General features: G+C 28.5%; 1 protein-coding gene across 2 annotated transcripts in view; it reads left to right on the top strand.

Annotated features, from left to right (window-relative positions):
• The first annotated feature begins 2,781 nt into the window (after positions 1-2,781).
• LOC105153659 (A-type potassium channel modulatory protein DPP6) overlaps positions 2,782-25,099 on the top strand; it is a 635,032-nt gene continuing 612,714 nt past the window's right edge. The window contains exon 1 of one of the 2 annotated variants that reach the window (XM_087408058.1): positions 2,782-6,333. In XM_087408058.1, the coding sequence (XP_087264184.1) occupies positions 6,115-6,333 (219 nt within the window). In that variant the 5' untranslated portion in view covers positions 2,782-6,114. The remainder of the gene's footprint in view (positions 6,334-25,099) is intronic. The other variant, XM_087408059.1, reaches the window with a different exon arrangement.

Here is a 25,099-nt window from a genome sequence, read left to right as displayed (position 1 = left end):
TTATCTTTTTGAACAATGTAACAATGTTTATTTCATTGAAAAAATTTACTAAATTTTAACACGTATTTTAAAAAAATAGTGTCTAATTAAATCTTTACAGTAATTAAATAAATTTACTCAATAAAAAATGATAATGATAAATCAAATAATAATTAATAATTAATAAACTGTACTAAATAAATTTATGCACTGTTAAAAGAAAATTTGCTTCAATTATATGTAATAGAAATAAATTTCAAACAGATACATTAAAAGCATTTGTTGTTAATGAAAATGAAGTTACGGGTAACCAGAGAATAGAAAGTTATTTTTCAAAAGTAATTTGTATAATAATAGTAGTGACTTGTTACAATCACTATTCGTTACTTTTTTGTTACTTTTTAAAAATCAGTTTAAAGAGTGCTAAAATACAACCAGTTTAAAAAATGTACTTATGCAATATTTTTTGTTTAAATGTTGATTAAAACAGTATACAATAATGACACTAGCTTTTAGTTTTTTTGTTAAAAACATAATTTCGTAATTCTAAAATCTGTAAAATATTCGGCAAACTGATATCTCACATGTCGAAGTGTAAAATAATTCCTGAAATAATGGTATATATTTTCTTAGCTGTCAAAAAAACATTGCAAGAGGTTGCGACAGTTGACAGCTAATTGTAAGTATTTCAGGAGTTATTTTATATTTCTATAGAGTGTCTTACAACTATTTTATATTTCTATACAGAATGTCTCCCACATTTCTTCTTAAAGACATACTCTTATAATTTAAAGGTAATTTTGAGATATCTTGAGACATTTTTTGAGAAAATCTTAATACGAAAATGTCGAGACTACAATAATTTTTTGAATTATAAGCTAACTTTAAATGCTTATAAGTCGAAAACCATTTTTTTTTTACTTTTATAGCCTCTATTATTATTTCTGTATTCTTTTGAATATTTTAAGACAAAAATCCTAATACGAAAACATCGAGGCTATAATAGTTTTCTAACTATTATACACACTATCTTTAATCAATTATAATTCAAAAACTATTGTAGCCTCGACATTTTTGTATCAGGATTTTCGTCTCAAAATTACCTCAAAAATATGTTTTTAAGAGGAAATGCGGTAATTATGAAATATCTTGATGTAGCACAGATATCAAATAGATACTTTAGTTTGTCACATATTTTATAGTTTTTGAAATTATTAAAGAAGGTTTTTAAGGAAAATAAATAAAGCTTTAATAAGCAATTTATCGTATGTAATTTTCATCTCATATCGTCACGAGAGAGTCTTAATATTTAAATGAATACTATACGTATTCAATTCTATATACACCAATTAAATTTTTAATCTTGAAACGCTATTCGGCTGATATTTTTCACCATAAATTTTTCATAGTACTTATCAACTTATAAATATATTATTAAATTATTTGTAAATTTAATTTGTTATATTAATAATTACAGTTTTAATTAGAATTCCGTTTTAAGACAGAAAATTTAATTGGCAAGTAGTTTGGAGAATTTGATGTACACTGGCCAACAAAATTAACGCGACACCTGTTTTACTCTGCAAAAATAGGCAAATTTCAAGAATAACTTTGTCAAAAATCGTCGTATCTCGGGATGTTTAAAAAAGCATTTTACAGGCTGAAACCTATACTTTTCAAATCGTTAAAAAACGGTCTCATGGAGATTTTATGAAGTTACACAAAAATGAAGTTAAACATAAATGAAGATATATCAGATCTTAAAACTTTTTACCAAATTTGTGAAATTCCACGGACTAAAAATTGTACACAAAAGTGATTTACATCATTCGAAAGAGCGAATCTTTACCTTTAATTTGCTTTTTTACAAAGCTCTGTACGATTTTTTTTCATCGAATTATTCAACGTTGAAGCAAAAAGATCATTCTCCAGTTATTTTTATCATTTTCGATTTAAATTTCCTAATTTAATCATATTTACATTATTTTAATTATATTGATTATTGGCTTTATATTTGCATTACAATTACTAAATAGTAAACGAAAATTATAGATTTTCAATAGTAGACACTGTAATTGCAAACCTTGATAAAATTTCAATAATATTTTGTTAAATTTTATGTTTATTTTGGGACATTTTGGCCTGCAGTTTCATCAAAATTAGCAGAAAATTTTTCCTATTATTAGTTATTATATATATATTTTTATAATGTAACGCAATTATATTTTGTAGACATAGCATGGAATACAATCAAATAATGTATATTGTATGAAACATGGAACAAAATCGAAGATCATGAAATGTGTTATCCGCTACAAATATCCATGCTTTGTAGATCTACGTGCACATAGAGGCGCCAGTAAACGGATGCCATTCTCGAGGAAGAGATTGGACATGATACGTTTGAGATAGCTGCACGATTCATAGATGCATAATCTATAACCAAATCATCAAAGAATGGAAGTTTAAATAGAATTTTGTAAAATAAAAATTTGAATAGAATTGAAATATATAGAATTTGTGGGATAGTGATATAATATTATGTTACATATTGTATGATATTCTACGTCCTAAGATTATTTTCAATGTGGCATAAAGTGACAGTAACGAATTCATTTCGTAATAAGCGTTCCGCTTTCCTATCTGGACAAAAAAATTGGTTAATCGCAAATCTATCAAATATAAATTATGTTATACGCTCGCCGGTTCGACGGTGCTCAGCTGAGCGGTAGTAACGCTGATAAGGCGATGTCAAACAGCGTGCCATGGCCGCGTGCCTCGCCGCGTGCACAGGCGTTTCGATGCGAATCCTTTCTCCTTCGTCTGTCAGTTGGAAAACGGCGGTGTCGCGTGCCGCTTCAAAGGTTTCGCGAGCCGGTTCCGAGAATACGCGCACGCGGGAAAACCCACGACGGAGAAACTCGACAATTTTGAAAAACAGATATACGATTTTCGTATCGCAACGCCATACAATAACGTAATGTAGATTGCCAATTATTAAAAACAGTAAAAGTAAAAAATAAATAATCCTTTTGAAGAATTAAATAACGTAAATAAACTGTCGACGTTGAATCTAATAAAAATCGATTTGAGAAATTCCTTAAAAATTTTATCATTGGAATTTATCGTTGGAAATTCCGGCGCATCATATATATTCACTAATTCACGAATTAATCAGGATGTGTTACGAAACTGTATAATCATAATTTATAACAGTCACGTTATCTTGCAAAAGTGCTATTGTTCGTTACAGGTGGATAATGGTGCTGACAACGTGTCGACATACGTTGTAGTTACTAGCGATATTTGCTGCAAAAATATATTATTCTTTCAAACCAATTTTAATGCTCGACAATGTTGCTTGTATGTAGAAGATATTTTTAAATTAATCTAATTTGCACATGTGAAGATTAGAATCGACGATTTTGACGTTGCCAATTTTATAAGTTTGATTTTTTGTACACGTCTTTTTTCCGAAGAATAAATGTGATTTAAGATACAAAATGTATGTTAATGTAATTTTGTGGCTAAACATTCTTCTCGACACGGCAAATTTTATTTCGCCATTACAACGCCAACTACTGTGCAAACTGTAGAGAAAGATTGTGCTTTCACTGAATCGCGAGAGCAGCCACGTGAATGTCGTATTCGCGAGATGCGCGTGCGAGATGCGTTTTGCTTCGCGAAAGTTCTCAGTTCTCGGCCGCGGCGCGGACCTCATAGAATTTCGCACGAGAGTGAAAATTACGAGATCTCTGAATTTGATGTGTGCATGGTAAAACGTAGACGTTTTACTGGAGTCAGTTTTATTTTAGCAACACTCTTTCTGAAATGAAAAACCGGATTATTTTTTCCTGTCTTTTCTTCTTTGTTCTTTTTAGATTTTGATTATAGTTGGTCGTTTATATAAATTACTTGTACAAGTAAAAATTTGCAAAATAATATAAAATTTAATTGGCGATTTTAATACGTGTTCTTGGACGGAAGAAACTGGACAAAAATCAATCAAATTACTAGAGGAATAAAGCGATTAATTAATACTCGTTAAAATTTGTCAAGATTACAGGCGTTATCAATATTATTACATCCTGCCTTGCCTTCAGTTGTATCGACCTAGTTCTCATAGAAAAATAAGTTGCAAATGAGAATACTATTTATGTAAAATACGTAATGACAGATAAGATAGTTTGTTTGCCGACTATCTCACGGGAAATAGGACGCGTTATTTAAATGTATTGAATGTAAATATAAAATGTATATTTATATGTATATAATGCAGTGTTTAACACAGTTTCTATTGATAATGCATACATATATTAATACATTTTTTCAGATATACATTGTCGATATTTTGGCAAATTTTTATTTTACAAAGGCACAATGTGTATTTATTTTTTATTGAAAAATTCTGTTTTAACATCCATCCTTTGTTAAAATTTACAGTGCATATTTAAAATATACCGAGACAATAATTATATATAAATAGTAATTTATATTATGTATATATTTATAAGGGCAACGTATACAATATTGTATCAATATATATATATTTATTTTTATACATCTAACATATAAATATCATTATATCAAATACATTATTTATTTTATAACATTAAATCAATATACTTATTTATAATATTAGGTGTTGGAATTAATTCGTAGCGTTTTACAAGTGATGGGAAGTACTTTCATTAATGTATTTTTTAATGCTCATGTGAAATAAATAACATTCTTTCATTAAAAACGCTACGAATTAATTCCAACACCTAATAAATATTTGTCGATATGTTGTTAATCGATATATAATTTATCTTAAAAATATTTTTTAATAAATATATAAAAGATTTCATGTTGTTTATAAATTAATAAGAACAACAAGTTTTAACCTAGAATTCTAGAATATTAGATTTCTGGGTCGTATAATGTTGCAATTCGTAAACATAGAATTAGAATATAATTGTAGTTTGCTATTAAATCAAACAGAGCTGTTTGGTCAGAGATCAATCATATTACTTTCAAAACATACATATATCTGGATATTCTGACTGTAATTTAGTCGTAATGAACGTATTTGTTCATGATTACGTTGAATTTCCGGTGACGTTGAATCCATTAAAATCTCGTTTGACAGGTTATTCTGTTCAGAAGCAATGTGCGAAGTAATTATGTGAAAGATAATGTCAAATTATTTTGAAATTATAAATATACATTCTAAACAGATACGTCAAATAATATAATAATTTTTTGGATCATGTCTAATAAACAAAATTATTCTGAAAGCAATAGTTTCATGGATAACAATATTTAGCAACATCTTCAGCAATTGAAAATAACAATATAAATGTATTCAACATGTAATTATCATTAGCATCATCAATATCATTGTCATTACGTATTTTATATTATTAGTCGTTATGCAATTAATTTATTAAGTAACATCTTAGTATTACTGTAACATCTTAGAAAATATTAATTAAATTAAAAATAAAAAGTATATCTTATTACTTAATATTTTTTCCTATACATTGCTTACACTGCGAGTGTTTGTTTTGCATCGCGAAAACGTCACAGACCTAATGACTGTGTTTAGCAGAAAAAGCAGCTTTGCTACTGTTGTAAAATTCTTGAATATGATTGAATTTATGACTTGAATATTATGACTGAAGTGTTTAAAATCTTTTTACCTTGTAATCTGTTATAATACTTTTTGATGTTTGAATTCTTTATATATTCACCACTGATGATTTTTTAAATTTTCATTGTATTTTTTATTTATTTGATTTGTTAATTTAATATTGTATTTTCCGCGTTTTAACACTGAAGAAAGCTTCGTAAGCCAAAACGTTTGTGTAGAATATTATTTAGTATTTATATTTTTATGTTAATTATATTAATTTAAAATTATTCTAATTATAAGCTCGAAATAAGCCACGACATTGTTTAATTTTTTGAATATTATACATTTAAATCCAGTGAGAAACCAAGGACAAGACCAATCATATTAAAGAATTCTACAGTTGCAAAACTGCTTTTCTGTTGAACACAGCCATTGATTCGCAGCGAATAACGGCGTTACTTCGTGATGTAAACTGTGACTTGTGGACAATGACATCGTGCGCGATCAAATATTAGTGAATGTTTATACCGAGAGTGAATGACTTTACGAGAAGAATGGCAGTAAGACATTACGCGCATCAGTATACGATGCGGTTAGTAGACGAGAAAATCGATGGAAATGTCAGTGAAAACAGCGACGCGGAGGATTATTATCCGTTGATTCATCATAGCGCAAGCGGTACAATGGTTAGCGCGAATGCACGTAGGCAACCAAAAGAAGCTGGCTGGGATAAGACGGTAAGATTATTTCCTTCTTTTCTAACATTTTCCTCTTTTTATAGCGTAAGCACTCTTAGATCTAACTCATGCTATTTGCCACTTAATCTCGCACTTTTGACCTCTTAGAGTGCAACTGCAATCGACATTTGATGAGAAATTATATCTCGCGTTATCATGAGATTTGCAGAACTGAAACATTTCCTTGCAACGTTTTAGAATATAATTTAATCACTCTAGTAAATCTCTTTTCTACTTTCCTTCTTTCACGCTTTTTTCTAAAATTCTGTGTCATTTTATGTATAATACATAGAAAAGGCTCCTATTATGATACACCGAGTTCATTTTAGGTAAATGCTATAGAAGTCTATAGGCAGAATTTAAAAAAATAATAGGTCATTTTTTGAAGGCAATTTAATAAGCTTTAAAATAACATTACATAAAATTTAATTCAAATTCCATTTTTTTTTTGAAAATTAAAGAAATGTAAAAAGTGAGCAAATCGCAAAGTCAAAAAATTGTACTCCTAATATGAGATGCCCTGAGAAATCGATAGTAAAACGCAAAGTATATCAGTATTACAATTAAAAAAAACTTTATTTAATGTTTCTAAAATACAAATAAACACAGCCAGCGTGTGCGAAAAATGAGCATGCGATAGATTATATCTAGAACTCGTTTTCAGGCAGTTGGAATCAAGCATCGCAGATGACACTCGACATTCATTCCGGTTGTCTTTTTTATTATTGTACAATACATTTATACTTTAGCAACGATTTTCACTATGATATAAGAGCATGAGTATAGTTATTTCATATTAGGAATATCCTGGGAGTGTCATATTACGATTTTTACGCCTTATGATTGTACGATTATCAAATTTAACTCCTGTAATTAAACAATTCAATATATTCCGTATTTCTCTATTAGTACGATCTTACTCTATCACTACATAAAGAATTTATTGCCAAATATTTATTTATTTTTTATTAAATAATAAACAAGGTTTAAATGCTCATCTCAATGAAACTTGAAGACATCCAAATTCTAAAATCTTATTTTACAATGACTATAGGCATAATCTAATAATGAATTTTTTTACTAAATAGTTTTCAATCCAAGAGCAATAAATTCATGGTGGAACCAATAGATAGCGTTTATTAATTTAGTAGAAACGCCGTTCTCTCATATTAGGCGCCTATCTCATAATAGGGGGTTTTCCTCTGTAATACTGTATCTATTTTATCACACATAATTCGAAGGTGCCTTTTTTGTTCAAGTTATTATAAAACAATTATAAATTTTGATGTTAGCTTCTACAAAATTAGTAGTACCTTATCGCAAAGTGCAAGATATTCCAAGAAAGAAGAAAATGCGTATTTACATGAAAAAATGTACGATGGATTCACGAGGTTTATACAAAATTTTCGTTCGTGTGATATGCGAATTTTCCCTTACCTAGTTTATTGTATAATGGGACCAGATGATATCGTTTGAAATCTACTTAAGAGCTTATTTGCGGGTGGCTGATTAAAGCATAGTATCAAAAGATTAACCACGTTCACACGTTATGAGGTGATTAAAACATCGCGGGCAATTTGGAAACCTCATTAAACGCGTCGAATCTCATGCTGTTCAGTAGAATCCGTCACTACGTGTATTTCATTAAGAAGATAAATGACGTGTATTCATATCCACGACGTGCGTTCGCGTCTGCATTAGTATCGTGCGATGTGTCCATTTATCGCGACACCATTAGTTTGTGTTATAGCATCTTCTATTTTTTTTGCATAAATAAGATATACAATAGAAGAGAAACATGTAAAAAAACTTAAATGTGAAAATATTCATATTCTTGAATATATTTGATTCCTTTCACATTTATGCAATTTTGGTTGCAATTAAATCGTGTATAATTTGTTAATTTTACTTTAATAAAAATATTTTCATTATATGCTATTTATTAATGATAAACAATAATCTCTTATAGCTTTCTGCATGAATATATTAAAATATTTTTTCGAGAAAGAAACTTCTTATAGTTGTATTTCTGTTTGTTCCATATTTTTTACTTATATTCCAGCTCAGATATTTAAGATAATATTAATTCAATTCTTTAATTCTTCAACATATTTCAATATATCTTCTTTTTCGAAATTTAAATTTAGATGATTTGAAGCTTGTTCAAAGAGAGTTCGAGAGTTTGTGAGTTCGAGAGAGAGGGGGGAGAGATTGTGCAAATATCACAGCGAGAATCACCGTCATTTATTTGCATTATGCCACAGTGTAATATGTCACCGTCATTTATTAATTTCGATAATACAGTTTTGTGTGTATTGAATGTATGTATGACAGGACTGATCGAAAATAATAAGCTATTTTTTATTATTAAAAATGTATTAACGTTATTTTTCATTAACAATATAACTATATAATTTTCTTCTGGGTAACTAATTATAATTATAAGTTAAATTCATGAATCCATTTTTTCCTTATTTTCCTAATAAGAAATGATCTTTTTCATCATATAAGTGTTCTAATGAGTTGGGGCAGAAATGAGAATATAACGTCATCTTTTTAGATACTCTCGACGTAAGATCGTTTGGCATACATGCGAATTGCTTAACAAAATGTCCATCAAGTAAAGTATACCAGATGTTGCATGTTTTATAAACGAGACGCGATTTTGCAAATTTGCATTAAATTCTAAGGCTCGAGGATAGAAATTTAAGAACACGTTGCCTTTTTTATCTAAAAAGAGACATTCTATATTTTTGTAGCATAATGGAAATAGGCATACATTTTCAAAAGAGCTTTCAAAAGGGAAAAAAATAAATTTATGAAGTATATTTATGAAGTATAATTTCCAATTAAACATTAAATTACTTTATCAATTCAATTTATTGCATTTAATTATTTTGTAAATACAATTTATATTTTTAACTCATATTTAATGCAATAAATATCAGTTTATGTGTGCACAATATTATTTTTGTGTACATAGTCCTCGATGTTATCTTTCAAAAGAAAATCCGTGTTTCAAAAACTGTTTTCAACAATCAACCAAAAAGTTCAACATAGAAATTGAAATTATAATATAGATAAAAAAACTTTGATTACTTTCTTAGGTTCTTTTGATTAAGAAAACTTTTTTCTTTTTAATTAGACAACCTATTGACACACTTAAAATTCTTGTACACTTGGTTTCGAAATAATGATTCCAATAAATAGCTATTTGCGTTGTTTACTGACTTAATTTTCCAGCTGTACTGTTATGAGCACGATATGCAAAGGATTAAATTTCCATGTCGATTGTGAAATATGATGGATTCACGGCATCGTTCAAACGATCTGACGTTGGAGTGAGTTGAACCATTGAATAAATTCTAATAGCCATTATTCGCTCGATAATATCCGCGTTTGGTCAGGCAAACCCGCGAACACAAGAGGCAAAGAGGGTATAAATCAAAAACACTGTCGTGCAATTTGGTAATGTTGATTCTACGATTAATTAATACAGAGTATCAGTTGAAATTTATGTTGCATAGACAATGTTATGGAGTGTTGTGAAACAAAGCTTAATGTCGGGACTGAAATTCCTTTTTTGAGAAAATTTCCCGCAAAGTTTCTCAATATTAAATATTTTGCAAAAATATTGAATTTTCAGTGATTCAGTGATTTTTATTTCATCAAAAAAAAAAAAAAAGTACTAACAAAGCAACTTATTTCTTTTTTAAAAATATAATAAAAAAAGGAAGAGCTATGCGAAAATATAAGTTAAAAGTTAACAAAAAAAGATATGATAATTGAAATAAATTGTCTTGCATTTTCTAAAGTTAAAAAAAGAGATCTCTTTTGCAACTTTTTTTTTCCTTGTATTATCATAGGTTTTGTTATGTACTAGATCGTTTCTTTCTCAAAAGATGGCGCCACAATAACCATAGTATATTGTTACTAAAATTTATTTATTTTTTTATTTTTAACTAATTTTTTATACAGCTGTTTATCATAAAATCATCAAATTTTTTGATATAGTTATTTATGAGAAATTTTTAGATTGATAATGTTTTCTATTTACACAGATTTGAAGCGAAATTATTTTGAACACAATTTTATAGAAAGTTCAATTATAATTTTTCAATAAGCCTGAATTTGTTTTTTATGTATAAATAAATTCGAAAAAAATTTTATACACTTTGATAGTTAAATTTTTATCCTTTTATTAACTAATATTATTTAAACAAGATGTATAAAAAAATCAAGATTTTATACGTTTATTATTCAAGCTTGATCCATTAGACATTGAGTCCATTAGACATTAATTTTTTTCAATAATGAATAATTTGTAATTACGTACACTAAAAGCTTCATCATTAAAACAGGATCTCCATTAATTATTTTTAATAATTTCGCTCCCAAACGCTTGGACGAATAATCATGTACATGGTACATAGAATATAATGTGCAACGCTCGTTGTTTGGAGAACGAAAGACATTATCTCGTCACGTATACTTTATATTCAAATGACCCGAGTCGCCGGTAATATCGTTCTGCATTGAAGTGATGCAAAGTTAGTGATCTACGTTCATCGTCCTTACCAAATGAGATCCGTGGTACGTGGAATTCGATATCGGCACCCCGGAGCGAGCATGGATGACCTGGGTGACCTCGTTAGCCCCGGAAGATCTATGGGGGATATTGGAATATCCGCACAATATGCCAACTGATACCTGCCACGGGGATTGTGTGGAATGGTGGATATTTTCTATTCTATGAAAAAAAAAAAAAGATAAAAAAGTTCTTTCTTTTGTCTATAAATGATTTTATATACAAATTAATGATCCCTATAATAAACCTTAACTATCAAAGGTCAAAGGTCGTTATGGGAAATTTTTTACATTAATTTTCTAATTAAGTATTGGAAATGATAAAGATAAAAAAAATTCTTAACTATTATTAGATAGAATAAAGAAGGATATTTATATTAATGTAGACCCTTTTAATATCTTTTAACTTCCCTGTCAGAGACTCTAAACAATTTCACTAACACTATGTGATAGATTTTAACTTTTAAAATTTTTTCAGAATTCGCGTGGGTTTGATTGTGTCGGAGACACGGCTATCACTTCCCCAAGGGATTTGGCAAAGTTAGATCGTATAAGAATGGGGCATTGATTTGAAGTTATGAATTTTGAGGGGTGCAAGTAGCGTGATTCTTAAAGTTTTGAAAAAAATATATCAAGTATAATCACAAATACGCGCACATCGCGAAAATAATAGCGCTATTAACAGCATATAAGCTCGGGAGATGATCACAATAACTTTGGTCCCTTAAAATAAAAATTATTTTTGAAAGCATTTTTAGTAAAGAACATGGGAAAAATAATAAAAAAGTTCTATAATGAATATTTATAATTATAATTCAGTTTTAAATAATCCTACGGGGTGCACGACTTTCCGCACGAAGCGAAATTCACTCTATTTTTTTCTGTTTGTAATTGTAACTATTTTGGTATTTGTTGGTTAGAGAATTTTTTTACTATTTTTCTCGTATTTCTCGCTAAAAATGCTCGTGAAAATCACTTTCATTTTGAGAGACCAAAGTTATCGTAATCATGTTCAGCTCGGGTTACATAAAATATTGCTGCTTCGATTGCATGTGGGACAGTAGATATGCAGGCAATCAATACCATAAAAAAGATTGACCAAAACCAAAGCGTATACAACGTTGTGTTGATGTAAAAAATATTGCGCATACAGCACTCATATAACCAAAAAAAATTCTTATGCCTCCACTACATATTAAGTTTAGAATGGTAAAGAATTTTGTGACGGCAATCTATTGCAGTGTTTCAATATTTATGCGAGAAATTTCCGGCATTAAGCGTAGTCAAAATAAAAGAAGGTACTATTTTTTTGTAATTTAACTATTAATCTGAGTCTAACGTTTTTATGTGTTTTAATTACTTTTAGGAGTATTTAAATATTTGTAGTTAATGAATGATAATGCTTTCGATAAATATCTGGACTCAAACGAACTCATAGCATGGGATTGCGTGAATGTCATTATTTTAAACTTTCTCGAGAAACGTCGAATTCAAAACTATCGTATATTAGTAGATGATAGGATCACTTTTTTGAGAATATCGGCGTTAATATGTCATTGAAAATCCATTTTTTACTGATATCTTAAATTCTTTAAAAAGTAGCTTGATATAAAATCAGACGAACAAGATGGAAAATTTCATCAACAAATCATGCAGATGAAATCTTGATATAAAGGAAAATCTAAAATAATTTTTTAAATTATTATAATATGTTTTTAAACATATAAAAATAAATTAAAGAATAATTTGTTACAATACATCTTTAAAGTTAACTAATTTTAGATGAGAAACCGATACTTACATAAAAAAACTATTTCATTTTTTATTTTGTGGATATACTACATTTTTTAATCTCAACCATTCTCTGTATCGTAATTAGGGCTATCACTTATACTTTCAAAAGTATACGTACTCTTTTTAAGGTTGTGAAATAGTGTATTTTTACTTTTCACTTGTTAAAGCCAAATGTATTCCTTTTTTTAAAGATTAACTAGCTAAATATACAATTAGAAAACCTCTTTTATATTTAAAAACAAAAATGTAAAAATCGATGATGTTTTTTTCGATCAAACATCTAAGTTAAATATATATTTACAATGCATGGAATACGCGAATACGGAATTGTCAAGAAAAATGTCATCAAATAAATATACTCTGTTCAACGAGAGAATAGCTTCGGACGAAAACTCGTCCGTTTTGTGCAGGTCTTCATAGCATTGTAGAGCGTTACATTGCTTGCTATGCAAACTGAGATCATTCTCTCGTGAACAGAGTATAGATATAGATTACTTTAAAAACTTGAAAAAACATTTGAGCATAAAAATCTTGAAGATATGTTTTTTCTTTTTGCAATTTATAATGACAATGTGGAAAGCATCATAAAGCTTATTGGATTGAGGAGAGAAATAAACTATCTGTTGACTCCGTTAAAAAATTGTTAATAGTTCAATATAATTTTATTAATTTTAAACAATTTGATTGTTTACAATTTTACAATTATTGCAAGGAAGACAAAAATTGTTAACTGAAGTATGAAATCAGGTCAAATACTCATTATGAAATTTTATAATTACGTACATTAATATAAATATATGTATAATAAAAGATTACTTCTTTTAATTCTTTTTCTTAAAAATGTCGAGGATTAAATCAGACTAAATCTTCAATTAATTTCGTGTGTATGATAACTTTTACTTCTTGTAACTCAGAAAATATTATTTTTGACAACAGATGTTTAATTTTCATTCATCTGTTAGAAACAAATAACTAACTTTAAAAAATTATTTTTAATTTTTAATCTAAACATTCATTTTCATTTAGGAAACTATATAATTATTATTTAAAAACTGAAATATAAAAGAAGAATACAAGACCATAACTACAATCTTCAATTTATTTCATGAATACTATTACAAATCTTGCGAACAAATTTCATTTCAAGCAAAAGCCGTGTACAAATTTTCAGAAAATCACGCAGTAACAACTGGTGGAATCGGATTCAAAGTTAATCGATGAAAAGGTGCATGTACTCGCGGAGGCATGTCAATTTGACGTCGGCGTCGCATAAACTGCGAGCTTTGCGGTTAGGGAGAAAGATGCGGTATACCTAAGGGAACTATAAATCTAGCCCCATCGTCGTCGACGGTTCCCAGTCACGTGCCGCAAAGCTGCATTCCCCTATTCGCCACCCCTTTCTTCTTTTTCCATCTTACCATCGTCGTCGATCGTCACTGTGTGCAGCACAGGCACACGTATCATCGGCTTTTCTTTGGACTTGTTGCGTTGTGGCAACCATCGCACCTGCAATTTATACAACCTGTTTCCTGTGCTAGCGCTTTCTTCACTTCTGTCCTCCTCCAATTCTATATGTAGACAAGAGTAGTATAATCTTCCCATTGGGCACGTATAAATCTGAGAAAATACGTAACAAAATCTTTCGTATGTTGTTCGGCAGAACTAATAATAAGTAAAAACTAATATAATAACGTAAACTAATAGTAAAGTAAAAATCAGGAATCTTTTTCTGAATTTTCTGTAGATCACTATTTTTTTCACTTTTTAAAAGAAAATACACATTTTTTATATTTCATTCCAAACATTATTTTCGTGTTTACAATTTCATATATTAGGAAAAAATTTTTCAACAGGACTGTTTAATTAAGACATTTTTTAAAAGTCAAATATTTTATTTACATAACAAAAATATTTATACCAACTAAATAATTTAGTTTACATAACATTATAGTTTTGCTTGGTACATATTTAACTCAAAATTTTCATTTGAAATATTTTAACCATATTTTTATCGTTAAATTTTACAACAAAATTTTGATTCAAAGAACGAAACATTTTTCCTAATATAGCTATTGCAAAATTAGATAAAATATGTTTTATTTTATGCATTATTTTTAATTAATATATATTATATTTTTTAAGTTTCTTTTAGTATAAAAAATTTTTTATACTTTTTATTTACATGTTTTTACATATTTAAATGTTTTTCTTTTTAATTTTTTAAAATGTAAATTTCTTTTTTTAAAGAGTACAATTTTGTCATATATTTTATTATAATCTTCATAGATATAACTATTACAAATACAACAGTTGGAAATAGACTAGAAACGTTTTGATTGCTTAAGGCGCCTTACGTATTAATTGTGTTATCTCGGCTAAACACGTATTTCATTTATGTCGCACTTGTACACGTATCTGTTGCATGCTGTCTTGAGACCATTAATTTATGGCGACTGCAAACGTAACTGTACTAACGGTCGAAACATAGTTTGGGTAAGATGTAACGCTGGCACATTTGCAGCACGTAAACCATTACACCCGTTTTGCAACAATAGATCACTGCGACTTTGTTGTTGTTCCATAATAATGTTGCACTATCCCAGCAGCAATTTAGAATATAGAAATAACTTGATATTTGCATACTGAGAAGATTACATGAAACATAATTATCTTCCTTCATTTTTTATACTTGAGTAGTAAGATAATAATGTAACATTATCTTATCTTATCCAAGACCAATTCATTATTTAAAATACATAATTAATTAATCGTAATTAGTATACACTATTAGATATTTATGAAGTAAGTCACATTATTATTTTATTTTTAATATCATTAAATTTTTAATGATTGTTTTTAAATATAGTATATATTAATACAATAAGAACAGTGTCCATCTAAATTTAATATAATTGATAAAGTTGAATTTTTCCTTAAAAAATATTTAATTCTCCGTATTTTGTGCAAAAAAATTATTTTTACAAAATTTGTTATACTCGAAATGATAAGAAGAATAAAAATTAACAGTAACTTGTAAGAAATTTATATGTTAGTTATAATATTCTTTTTATGTTAAAGTTGGAGAAAATTGTATTGGAATATTTGAGAAAAGTTGATAGATATTTTTTTTTACATAAAATGTTATATAAATTTTTATGATTTTCCGTTTCATAAAATAAATTTTCGATACAAATACAAAGTTAGTTTTTAATGACTAATTTAAAAGATTTAGAAACAAAAGCAATTAATCTGGAATATTCATATTTAATGGTCACAATATAAATATGCATATACGAGTATAATAATTATCGCAAAATTATAACGTGTATAACAATTTCGCAAAGGAGAAGAAAATTGAATAATCTAAAAACTTTACCATTATTTTACATTTTCTTGTTAAATATAATATATTTATATTGTAATAAAATCAGTTTTCTCGGTGAAAATTAAAAAAAAAAATTAATTTTTTATAATAATTTCAAATATTTCTGCTAAAATTCATGGCAATTGAATCGTTTTCAAAAGTTTATTTCATTTAAATTATATAAATAATACATTCATAGAAAAATTTAAATCTGCTTACTTCAGCAGCAAAGCTTTCTCTCTTTTATCGTACATTTTTACTGCAAAAGTATAATAAATTTTACAATCTTCTATACTAATATTATATTTATAAATGTAACGTCATAAATCTTATATAATGACATCTGCTGAACGCAAAAGTAACTGATTTTGTAAATATTTTCCTAAAACTGCTTACGTCGCTAAGAGATTAAAGGAAGACGACGTTTATTCTCAGGAAGGTACAAAATGCCGGTCTCAACGAGGCAGCGCGACGCGCCTTACGCATGAAATTATTAATATGCTCAGTGCGGGGTAATTCGAATTTATGGTAGCGCGCCAATAATGGTGTCGCTGAATTATTACCCCGACGTTGTAGCAAACGGTGTACATTCAGGCACGAGGTAGCGCAGGGAACGTCGCAGCGAGGCAAACGCAACTTTGACGGTCCTATAAACATTCGACAATTTATTGTACGCGTCACCCGCGTACGGTTACCTCTCATCGTCAAGAGCTGGTCGGCCTCCTTATTATTAGCCACCGCGCCATTGTTTCGGGGGTGTGCGACAGGCAGCTTAACGGCCGCTTTTTACGTGTCGTGACGTCGAATTAAGCGCAGTCCCCAATTTACCCCGGCGTACTTTCAAGAGCGCGCGAGAGCAGTGGCTGTTTTGCAGAGCGCGAGAGCTGTAAACAGAGTTTCGCCCTCCGCTAGCATAAATTGCAGCCGCTTTTACGGTCCCGTTACCACGTACGCAATATCTTCTCGGCGGAACGTTGCGAGTCCAAAAGCTCATCTTTTCAAAGATTTTTTTTTTAAATAAATCCGCAAATAAATTTTCTTCACGGAAACAAAAATCTTGATCTCTGTGAATCTTCAGATTAAATTAGAAAGATAAACCTGAGTTATAATTTGTAAACATTGTATAATATGATAATTGAAAAATTACATTAATTATATTATACGAGTTTCCAATAAGATTATTGCAGATGTCTAATTATACATACCGTTTCAATCACTTTTACTTTAAAATGTACAAGTCTTTTATGTAAAATTATATCCCGCGATTCTTTTTTTGCCGATTACAAATAATTGTATTAAAAAATTTGATTTGAATTATTTTATTCTGTAATTTATAAATTATTAATTTTTACGGGATTGTGTATATATCAAATAATATATTTTTTATAACATTATGAGATTTGAATTTCTCATAGAAATATTTTAAATTGCAATAAAAAAAATTAAAGTTGTAAGTGAAATAAGAAGTTTAATTAAGTTCTGTAATTTTTTTATTCTTGTATCATTTCCTTTAGCTATTATAAGCAAGCATAGATTTTCTGCAATTAATTTTTTTAAATAAAAGTATTACGAAAAAAGTAATTTTTAAATATAAACGATAATAAAAATGAAGTTGTTTTCAAAAATAAAATTTCAGAGACGTAAACAATGTTATTCTTGGTTTTCTAATAAATTTCATTACAAAATTTAATGTATTTGTAATTCCAGGATTATTTACAAAGTGAATACTGAAAATTTTAAAAGACTCCAAGTGATATTTTTAAATATTTTTTGTAAAAATATATTGATATTATTCAAAGCATATGGATGAAAGACAGCTCGATAGATATGAGATATCATCATGAAATCTAAATTTATATAATATTAAATTATAGATTAATAATATATATACATTATTTAACAAATTTGAATAGAATTATTTCTTATCAAGGAATATATGTAAAATGTATGAAAACTGTGTATATTTATAGCTTTGTATTAATGAATACATTTCAAGAGGACTCATTAGCATATATCAATAGTGAATTACCATAGTCATAAGCCGATAACCGGTTGCCGACAACGTGCGATAGTATTATAATATATTTAGTGGCGTTAATGCTACGAAAAATAGAGCGAGTCCTATACATATTGATAGACTTCTTATGCAAAACTTGTAGAAAGCAGCTATCTTGAAGCGTTCTCAGAGTATATAATACTTAAATTCTAATTTGCTACACATTAATTAATATAGCGAATAAAAATTTTAACGTCATGATTAATAATCTTAATATGTTTATAGAAACTTAACCTTTTACTTTTGTATTTCAAAGTTATTTTGCACGTGTGAGATTACAATCTTTCTTATCCTTATACATGTATCAGAATATTTTATTGATGTTATACGCGCGTCAATATAAAATTTAAGAAATTATTTCTTATGTATATCATCGCATAATTTCTTTAAAGTACAATTTATTCAAATCTTTGAATAAATGCTTTAATTGCTTATAAATTGAAAGTATTTTTATGTGGCAAAATAAAAAAGTAATAATAAGAAGCATTATGTAAATATCTGAACGGATTGAATAATTTAATCAACTATAATTATAATTAAGAGCAGGAGTACGTTTTTAAAACCTGCAGAAAAAAATATTCTTGTCGTGTAAATATTTTTTTTTCTAGATATAAATACGTTCGCGAATTTGCATTAAAGTGGAGGTATTATGCAAAATATTTTCAAATACATACCTAACAAAGACTGCTGATAAAGATAATTATCTATGTTACGAAACAACATTTTACTGAGTTATTTATCAATAAGTTTAAAAACTTAGAAGAATATAAGCATATATAAACTCATTTTTGTAAGAAACATCTATAAAAATCTAATGACTTGCGAGTTAAAAATTTCACTTCAAATAAATTAAGTAAATATTAATAAATTAAAATTAGCATGCGCGTATTAAAACTAACATTTATTTCAATTGTTTTATAATGTCAAAAAAACATGTAGAAAATTCGGTGATTTTTAAATCGTTTATTCTGCAGAGTGTTCTCGTATTATAATGTCGGGACATATAATACTTTAAGAGCTATCAAAAATGAGGGTGCTTTTCACAAATTAAGCTACAGAAAAAATAATGAAACGTTCATCCAATTTGAAATGAATTGTACTTTAATGCAGAATTTTAAGATTTAAATATTACGATATCAAAGTTGAAAAGTTGTAAAATTGTATGATAACTTCTTTCTGTATTTTTACTAAAAAAAAGATGAATAAATTGCAAATTCATAAGTAAATAGAACGTTGCTAATATTTGAAACCGATACTTGTTACAACTTATAGAGTTTTATTTTAAAGTTTGTTTGTGTTCGATATTACAAAAATGTTCTAACTTTGGACCTATCTATCCGTTGCTCCTAGATGTGTACTAAGTATATCTACGGAAAATGAAACGGGATAGAGGAATTTCGTCGCGTTTTGACGCGTCGGAAGAGTCAATAAACGCCGGGCAGGAAATCCGGGGCAAAAGTGCTGTGAGGCGTCGGCAAGGATACGTCAAAAGGTTTTCGCGCGCAAGTCAGGCGGTAAATGAGCTAAACGGCCTTAGGCCAAAAGCTGGCGTCAAAGGGGAATTCAGGAGCCGCGTGCTAGGTGAAATTCTTGACTCTGCCCTTAGGACAGTGAATTACCACCTAGCACGGCACCCTTAGATTGCTATTCGCGTTGCCCGACTGCGTGCAAGGGGCTCTTCCCATGTTGCTATGTTGAGAGATGACATTGCCGTGTGACAGGGAGACCATCCTTCTCGTTTTGGAGATGCCACGTCCATCCTTATTACCGTCTTTGTCTATTCGTTATGTTTATGAATGCAGAAGATACCGAAATATTTATTATACATGTCCAAAAAATTGTACTACACAACAATTGTACTGAAAAATGTAGAGTTTGGAAGAAGCTATTTCAAGTAAAAAATCTTAAGATCTTGATTAAAATATGTATTTATAGTTTTCCGCGATATAATTAAAAGCTTTATCTGTACAGCGGTTTCATTTTGAATTTTAAAAATTTTTAAACAAAAAATGTAATATCTATTTAATTATATTTAATAATCTCTTCAGGGCACGTCAATTACACATATACGCTACCTCTGAGAAATTTCAGCACGTTTTATATATTTTTGCTCATATATATGATTTTTTTATTTATAAAATATGAAGTTATAATAGATATGATATACTTTTTATTTTTGGTCACGGAAATACTTAATAGAATCGCAAATTGCCGAAAAGTAATTACAAACGGAAATTACCCATAATTTCTCACAACAGATGTATACAGATGTATCGGTTGAAATTGATTCATGACGACAATAAGAGAATGCAAACAATATATATATTTCACAAAAATTAAGTGCTAGGGGGTTATTAAACATAAATCTTAAGATACTTGAAGAACTTATCGACAGAATGTCAAGAATTTGACTCCTATTATCAAAAAAAATCTAAGGAGATTAAATTTGAAGAAATAAACAATCTGAGAAAAAAAATTCTTTTTCGTAATTTTAGAGTGAAAATATTTAATAAGAAATTATATATATATATTTATATAATAATAATGTATGCAAACTATATTCATACTTTGTTCTTTTTTTATTACGAAATTTCCATAGATGAAGAGTGTGCTCAAAGTTTTGAAAGCGGTAATGTAAATCTATATTATATAAGTCATAATAATTAATTTGTTTTACCAAATTACATAGCTTTTAAAATGATATTTTTAGATATATGGAGTTTCGCGATTAAACATTTTTCCATGTTTCTACATTGCTGTTATAGTGCTCCCAGTAAATCCGGTCACTTCTGCACTTTTATTAAAAAATAATTGAATGTCAATTCCGCTATTTCTGTCTCGTAGCTCGTTGTGAATGGATCTGGCATCAGAAACGCTTGATGGAATAAACACACCGGAAACGCGAGAATATAAAATTAAAAAGACATCTTGATGGAGTGGCCACTTGTCGCCGATAGTCTAAGTATTATCGAATATGCATCATCATTCGCAATCGGCAATAGTACATTGTTGGAAAAATAGGACAAAGAAATGGGAAGTGACATAATTAAATTTTGTGATTTTGCATATAAAAAATTGCGAAAAATTATATATCTCCGTTTAAAAACCATGTTGTGTAAATGAAAGTTTAATTAATATGGAATTAATTAATTAGATTAATTTTGTACACATTGATAATTATGATTACTTGTATATATTTGTAATTATATTTAATGATCAGCATCGTATTTTGCAGTTCATAAATATCAAAAGGTTATCGTGATTGATTTGTTTTGTACTTTGTAAAAAGTCAAAAGTAAATAGTTTAATAACGCGCATTTGTGATGTCTTATAGTATGATAAAAATTGCATGTTAATAAGTAAGACAGTTTTTGACAATTTTGTCAAAGGAAAAATATCTTCTTCATTTTTTACAATGTTTTGTTTTTTTCGTTCTCTTTGTTCTCATTATTTATTATATTGTACAGTGTAATTTGCGTTATTCTCTATACATATTTGCCAGAATAAATTTTATATACATACTTTACAAAGAAAGAAAAATACAATTTAAATATATTATAATTTAAAATAGAGTATTTTTTGATAAAACGAATTAAAAAGAATTATTAAAAAATATGTACATTTCGAGATAATCCATTAGTACAATCCCATTAATCGTTTTGATTTGTTGAGAGTATGCCATTCCGTTTAGCATGTCCTCTCGACTCAAATCCACATTTCAAGCAAATTTTGATAGACATTGATATAGTCGATTTTCTACACGCGCGAAATAGCTCTTCCATATTGATGCTATAATAGTCCGATCAAACTACCAATCTTATTTTGTCTCCGGTTGCCAAATTGTCCGTATACAATCTATCTAGTGAGTTTAACCGCATAGAATGAAACATGGTTAAATCTACCAAGTACTATTGCACTACAGCGAATAATTGAAATCGCTCAAGTTACAAAAAGAATGGCGGAAAGTTTAAAATTATCTTAAAGTAAATTTAAACGTAAGGCAACGTTTTAGCAAAATTTGTTGATATTATATTAATTTATTTATTTCGTACATAAAAAAGATACTTGAGTATTTTAATAATAAAAACAAAAATTGAAATAATAAAGAATTCAAATAGATAAATTTAAAATTTTAAATAACTTTTCTGGAGCTACAAGTTATAAATAGTTTATTATATCTACGTGTTCAATGTTAATTATTAAATTAATTAATCATATTAGATTATTTATTAAATGTGAAAATTTTAACGCATACGAGTTAATTCTTTCCGTTACATTTTCTGCAATATATGCAAGTTTTAGCATATTTTTCAGAAATTAAAATTTTTCAATATTTGGTAACTTATACATTTTTATAACAAGCAAATGTATATAGACAAAATTTTGAATATTTTGAATATATTAACTAGCATATATATTAATCTTACAATATTCTTGGAGAAACAAGGATAAAGTAATTATATCCATTTCACGTAACGAGCTCGTATACTCTCGCCGCATGTTACACGTCAACGTACATGAAATATGCATATACACCAATGCGGAAATGTATCTATATTCTATCACACCGTATAACTAAATCTCGATATTCGAAGCACGCGAGCGACAGCTTATTGCGAACAATTTTATATTGAGACCGTAGAACACGTGGGAATCAAGCCTTATGGAAAATTGGCATGGCATGATATTCGCGTTAACTATTGAAAGCAACGTATCGGATTTATCCGAGATCTCTCGCCGCTGTACAACGTCATGGATAAATTTCTAATCGTATCACAGATTCGTGATATTATCATATCGCTACGTGCAGCAGCAATCTCGTTCGAAAAATTATATTTTGGTGATGTTATTAGAATATTTTTTTTATTTGTGGTCAAGTAATTATTGCGATTAGCAATATTTTTTAATATTGCTACTACATTTTTGTCCAAGAACTAGAGAAGGATGTAAATTTAAATTTTGGTTTAAAAATATTCTTTGGGAATAATAAATGGAATTATGAAAATAATTATTTTTAAGATGTTAAATTTTTTAAATAAATTTCTAAAATATAAATTTAATCTCTCAGTTCAAAATTTAATTAAAATTTGTTATAAAAATAATAAGATCCGGTTAAAAAAAATTTGATCTAAAAGGATTCAAATTATTTATGCAAAATTACAATAATTATTAATTATAGATTTTTATTCTGTTACATTGTTTTGTTCTTGATTAATTATATTTTAGAATTTTAATTAAATTTATTATACATCCCTTTCTAACTTGCAAAACTTTTTTTGTTCATAATTATCAAACTATCAGCCAAATAATTTTTGATATTCTTTCTTCTGTCTGTCAGAATTATATTATAATAAGAAATAAAAAGATTAATTCGAAATTTAACGTTTTAAATAAGTATTTTTACACATACATTTTTATTACGCTTTTCAATTCAGCATGTATGGGAAAATAGTGAAAGATATTTGAGATAAAAGAAGAGATTGAGGACTATATGCAGAGGAGTAAGTATTCTCTCGGTATTTCGCGATGGCGGAAAAAGGCGAGAGTGCTTCTCCTTTCACGTGGCTTTTCATTGGCTCCATCGCGTCGTTACTTCCATTCGTTCCTTCCCTCTCGTCACTTCCGACTCGATTGTTTACCACGGCAGCACGGCCGGTGCAAGATTGGAAGTAAGTATCGATTTGGCGCGCGGGTAACTTCCGCTATTAAAGCACAATGCCGTGGTCCAGGATCGCTGGTTAACCGCTGGAAAATCGTGCACCTGTTTCTAAAAGCTGGCGCAAGGATGCCGGTCGTTGAAGCGACAAGCATTTTCTAGACGAGTTATTGTCGAGCGCCACATTATTTATTACTGTAACGTTTTCATGGCTATTTCGACTCACCTACCTCGGCAGCTTCGGCATTGCCCTACGAGAGCTACCCTCAAATACGAGGTGCTACGATGGTTTCGATAAAAGCCGGGGATGAAAGCGCACTTTGACGAGACTTTCGGATGTACTTTTAATACCGCAACGTATGTGAGCTAAAAACTTTTCTTTTAGATCTCGCAAATTATTTGCGTTATCAATCAGAGAAACCAATGAAAACAAAAGGTAGAAATTAAATTCATCAACTGACGTGAAAATAGGTTAATAATTTATAGCTTTAAATTTTATGAATGTGAAATTATGATGTACATGTAACATATTGCTGCAAAGATAAATCTATTTCATAATTATACTTGAAGATAGATTTTATAACTTTCATTTCAATAATTAAATAACCATTAAATTACACTATATATATATATATATAAAATTTGTATGCTTATATTGTATTATCATGAAAATAATACAAATAATATTAATACTATAATAATATTAATATTAATATAGACACTATTTGATGTTATACAAGACATTAACTATTAAATGATTTGCGCATTTCTGCGGAAAAAAACTTTATTTTGTCATAAAGTTTAAATTCATCCATTTTTAATGCAGATATAAAGTAGATTTTAAGAATAAGTACAATTGTACAAATGATATAGAACGATATGATAGAGAACGTCAGTAATCGATCGAAGTTAGATGTTTTGAATAATACAATATATATTCTTAATTTAAAATAATTCTAACGAACGTGGTTTATAAATCAAACATATAAAAAAAGGAGCATGAAACCACAGCACTGGATATTGTTTGTGAAATTTAATTATTCATTACATTAATAAAAAATCTTTAGACGTTTCGGCCACAATCTGGCCATCTTCAGTAAAATCACAAATATTAGTAAAACGCAGAATTTACATATATCTGACATTGAATTCAGCCGTCGTATAATATAAGTTCTATATATATATATTATTGGCGTCTCAGATCGATTGTGTTTAAAGTCCGAACGTTTCGGCACATAGTCTGAGATAATCAAATTTAAATAAGAATATATGTTGTATTATTCAAAACATTTAACATTAACCGATTACC

Source organism: Acromyrmex echinatior, chromosome 7 (genome assembly GCF_024713525.1).
Source record: "Acromyrmex echinatior isolate Ae372 chromosome 7, ASM2471352v2, whole genome shotgun sequence".
Lineage (NCBI taxonomy): Eukaryota > Metazoa > Arthropoda > Insecta > Hymenoptera > Formicidae > Acromyrmex > Acromyrmex echinatior.
Note: the sequence above shows the minus strand (reverse complement) of the source record. Positions and strands in the feature narration are given on the sequence as shown.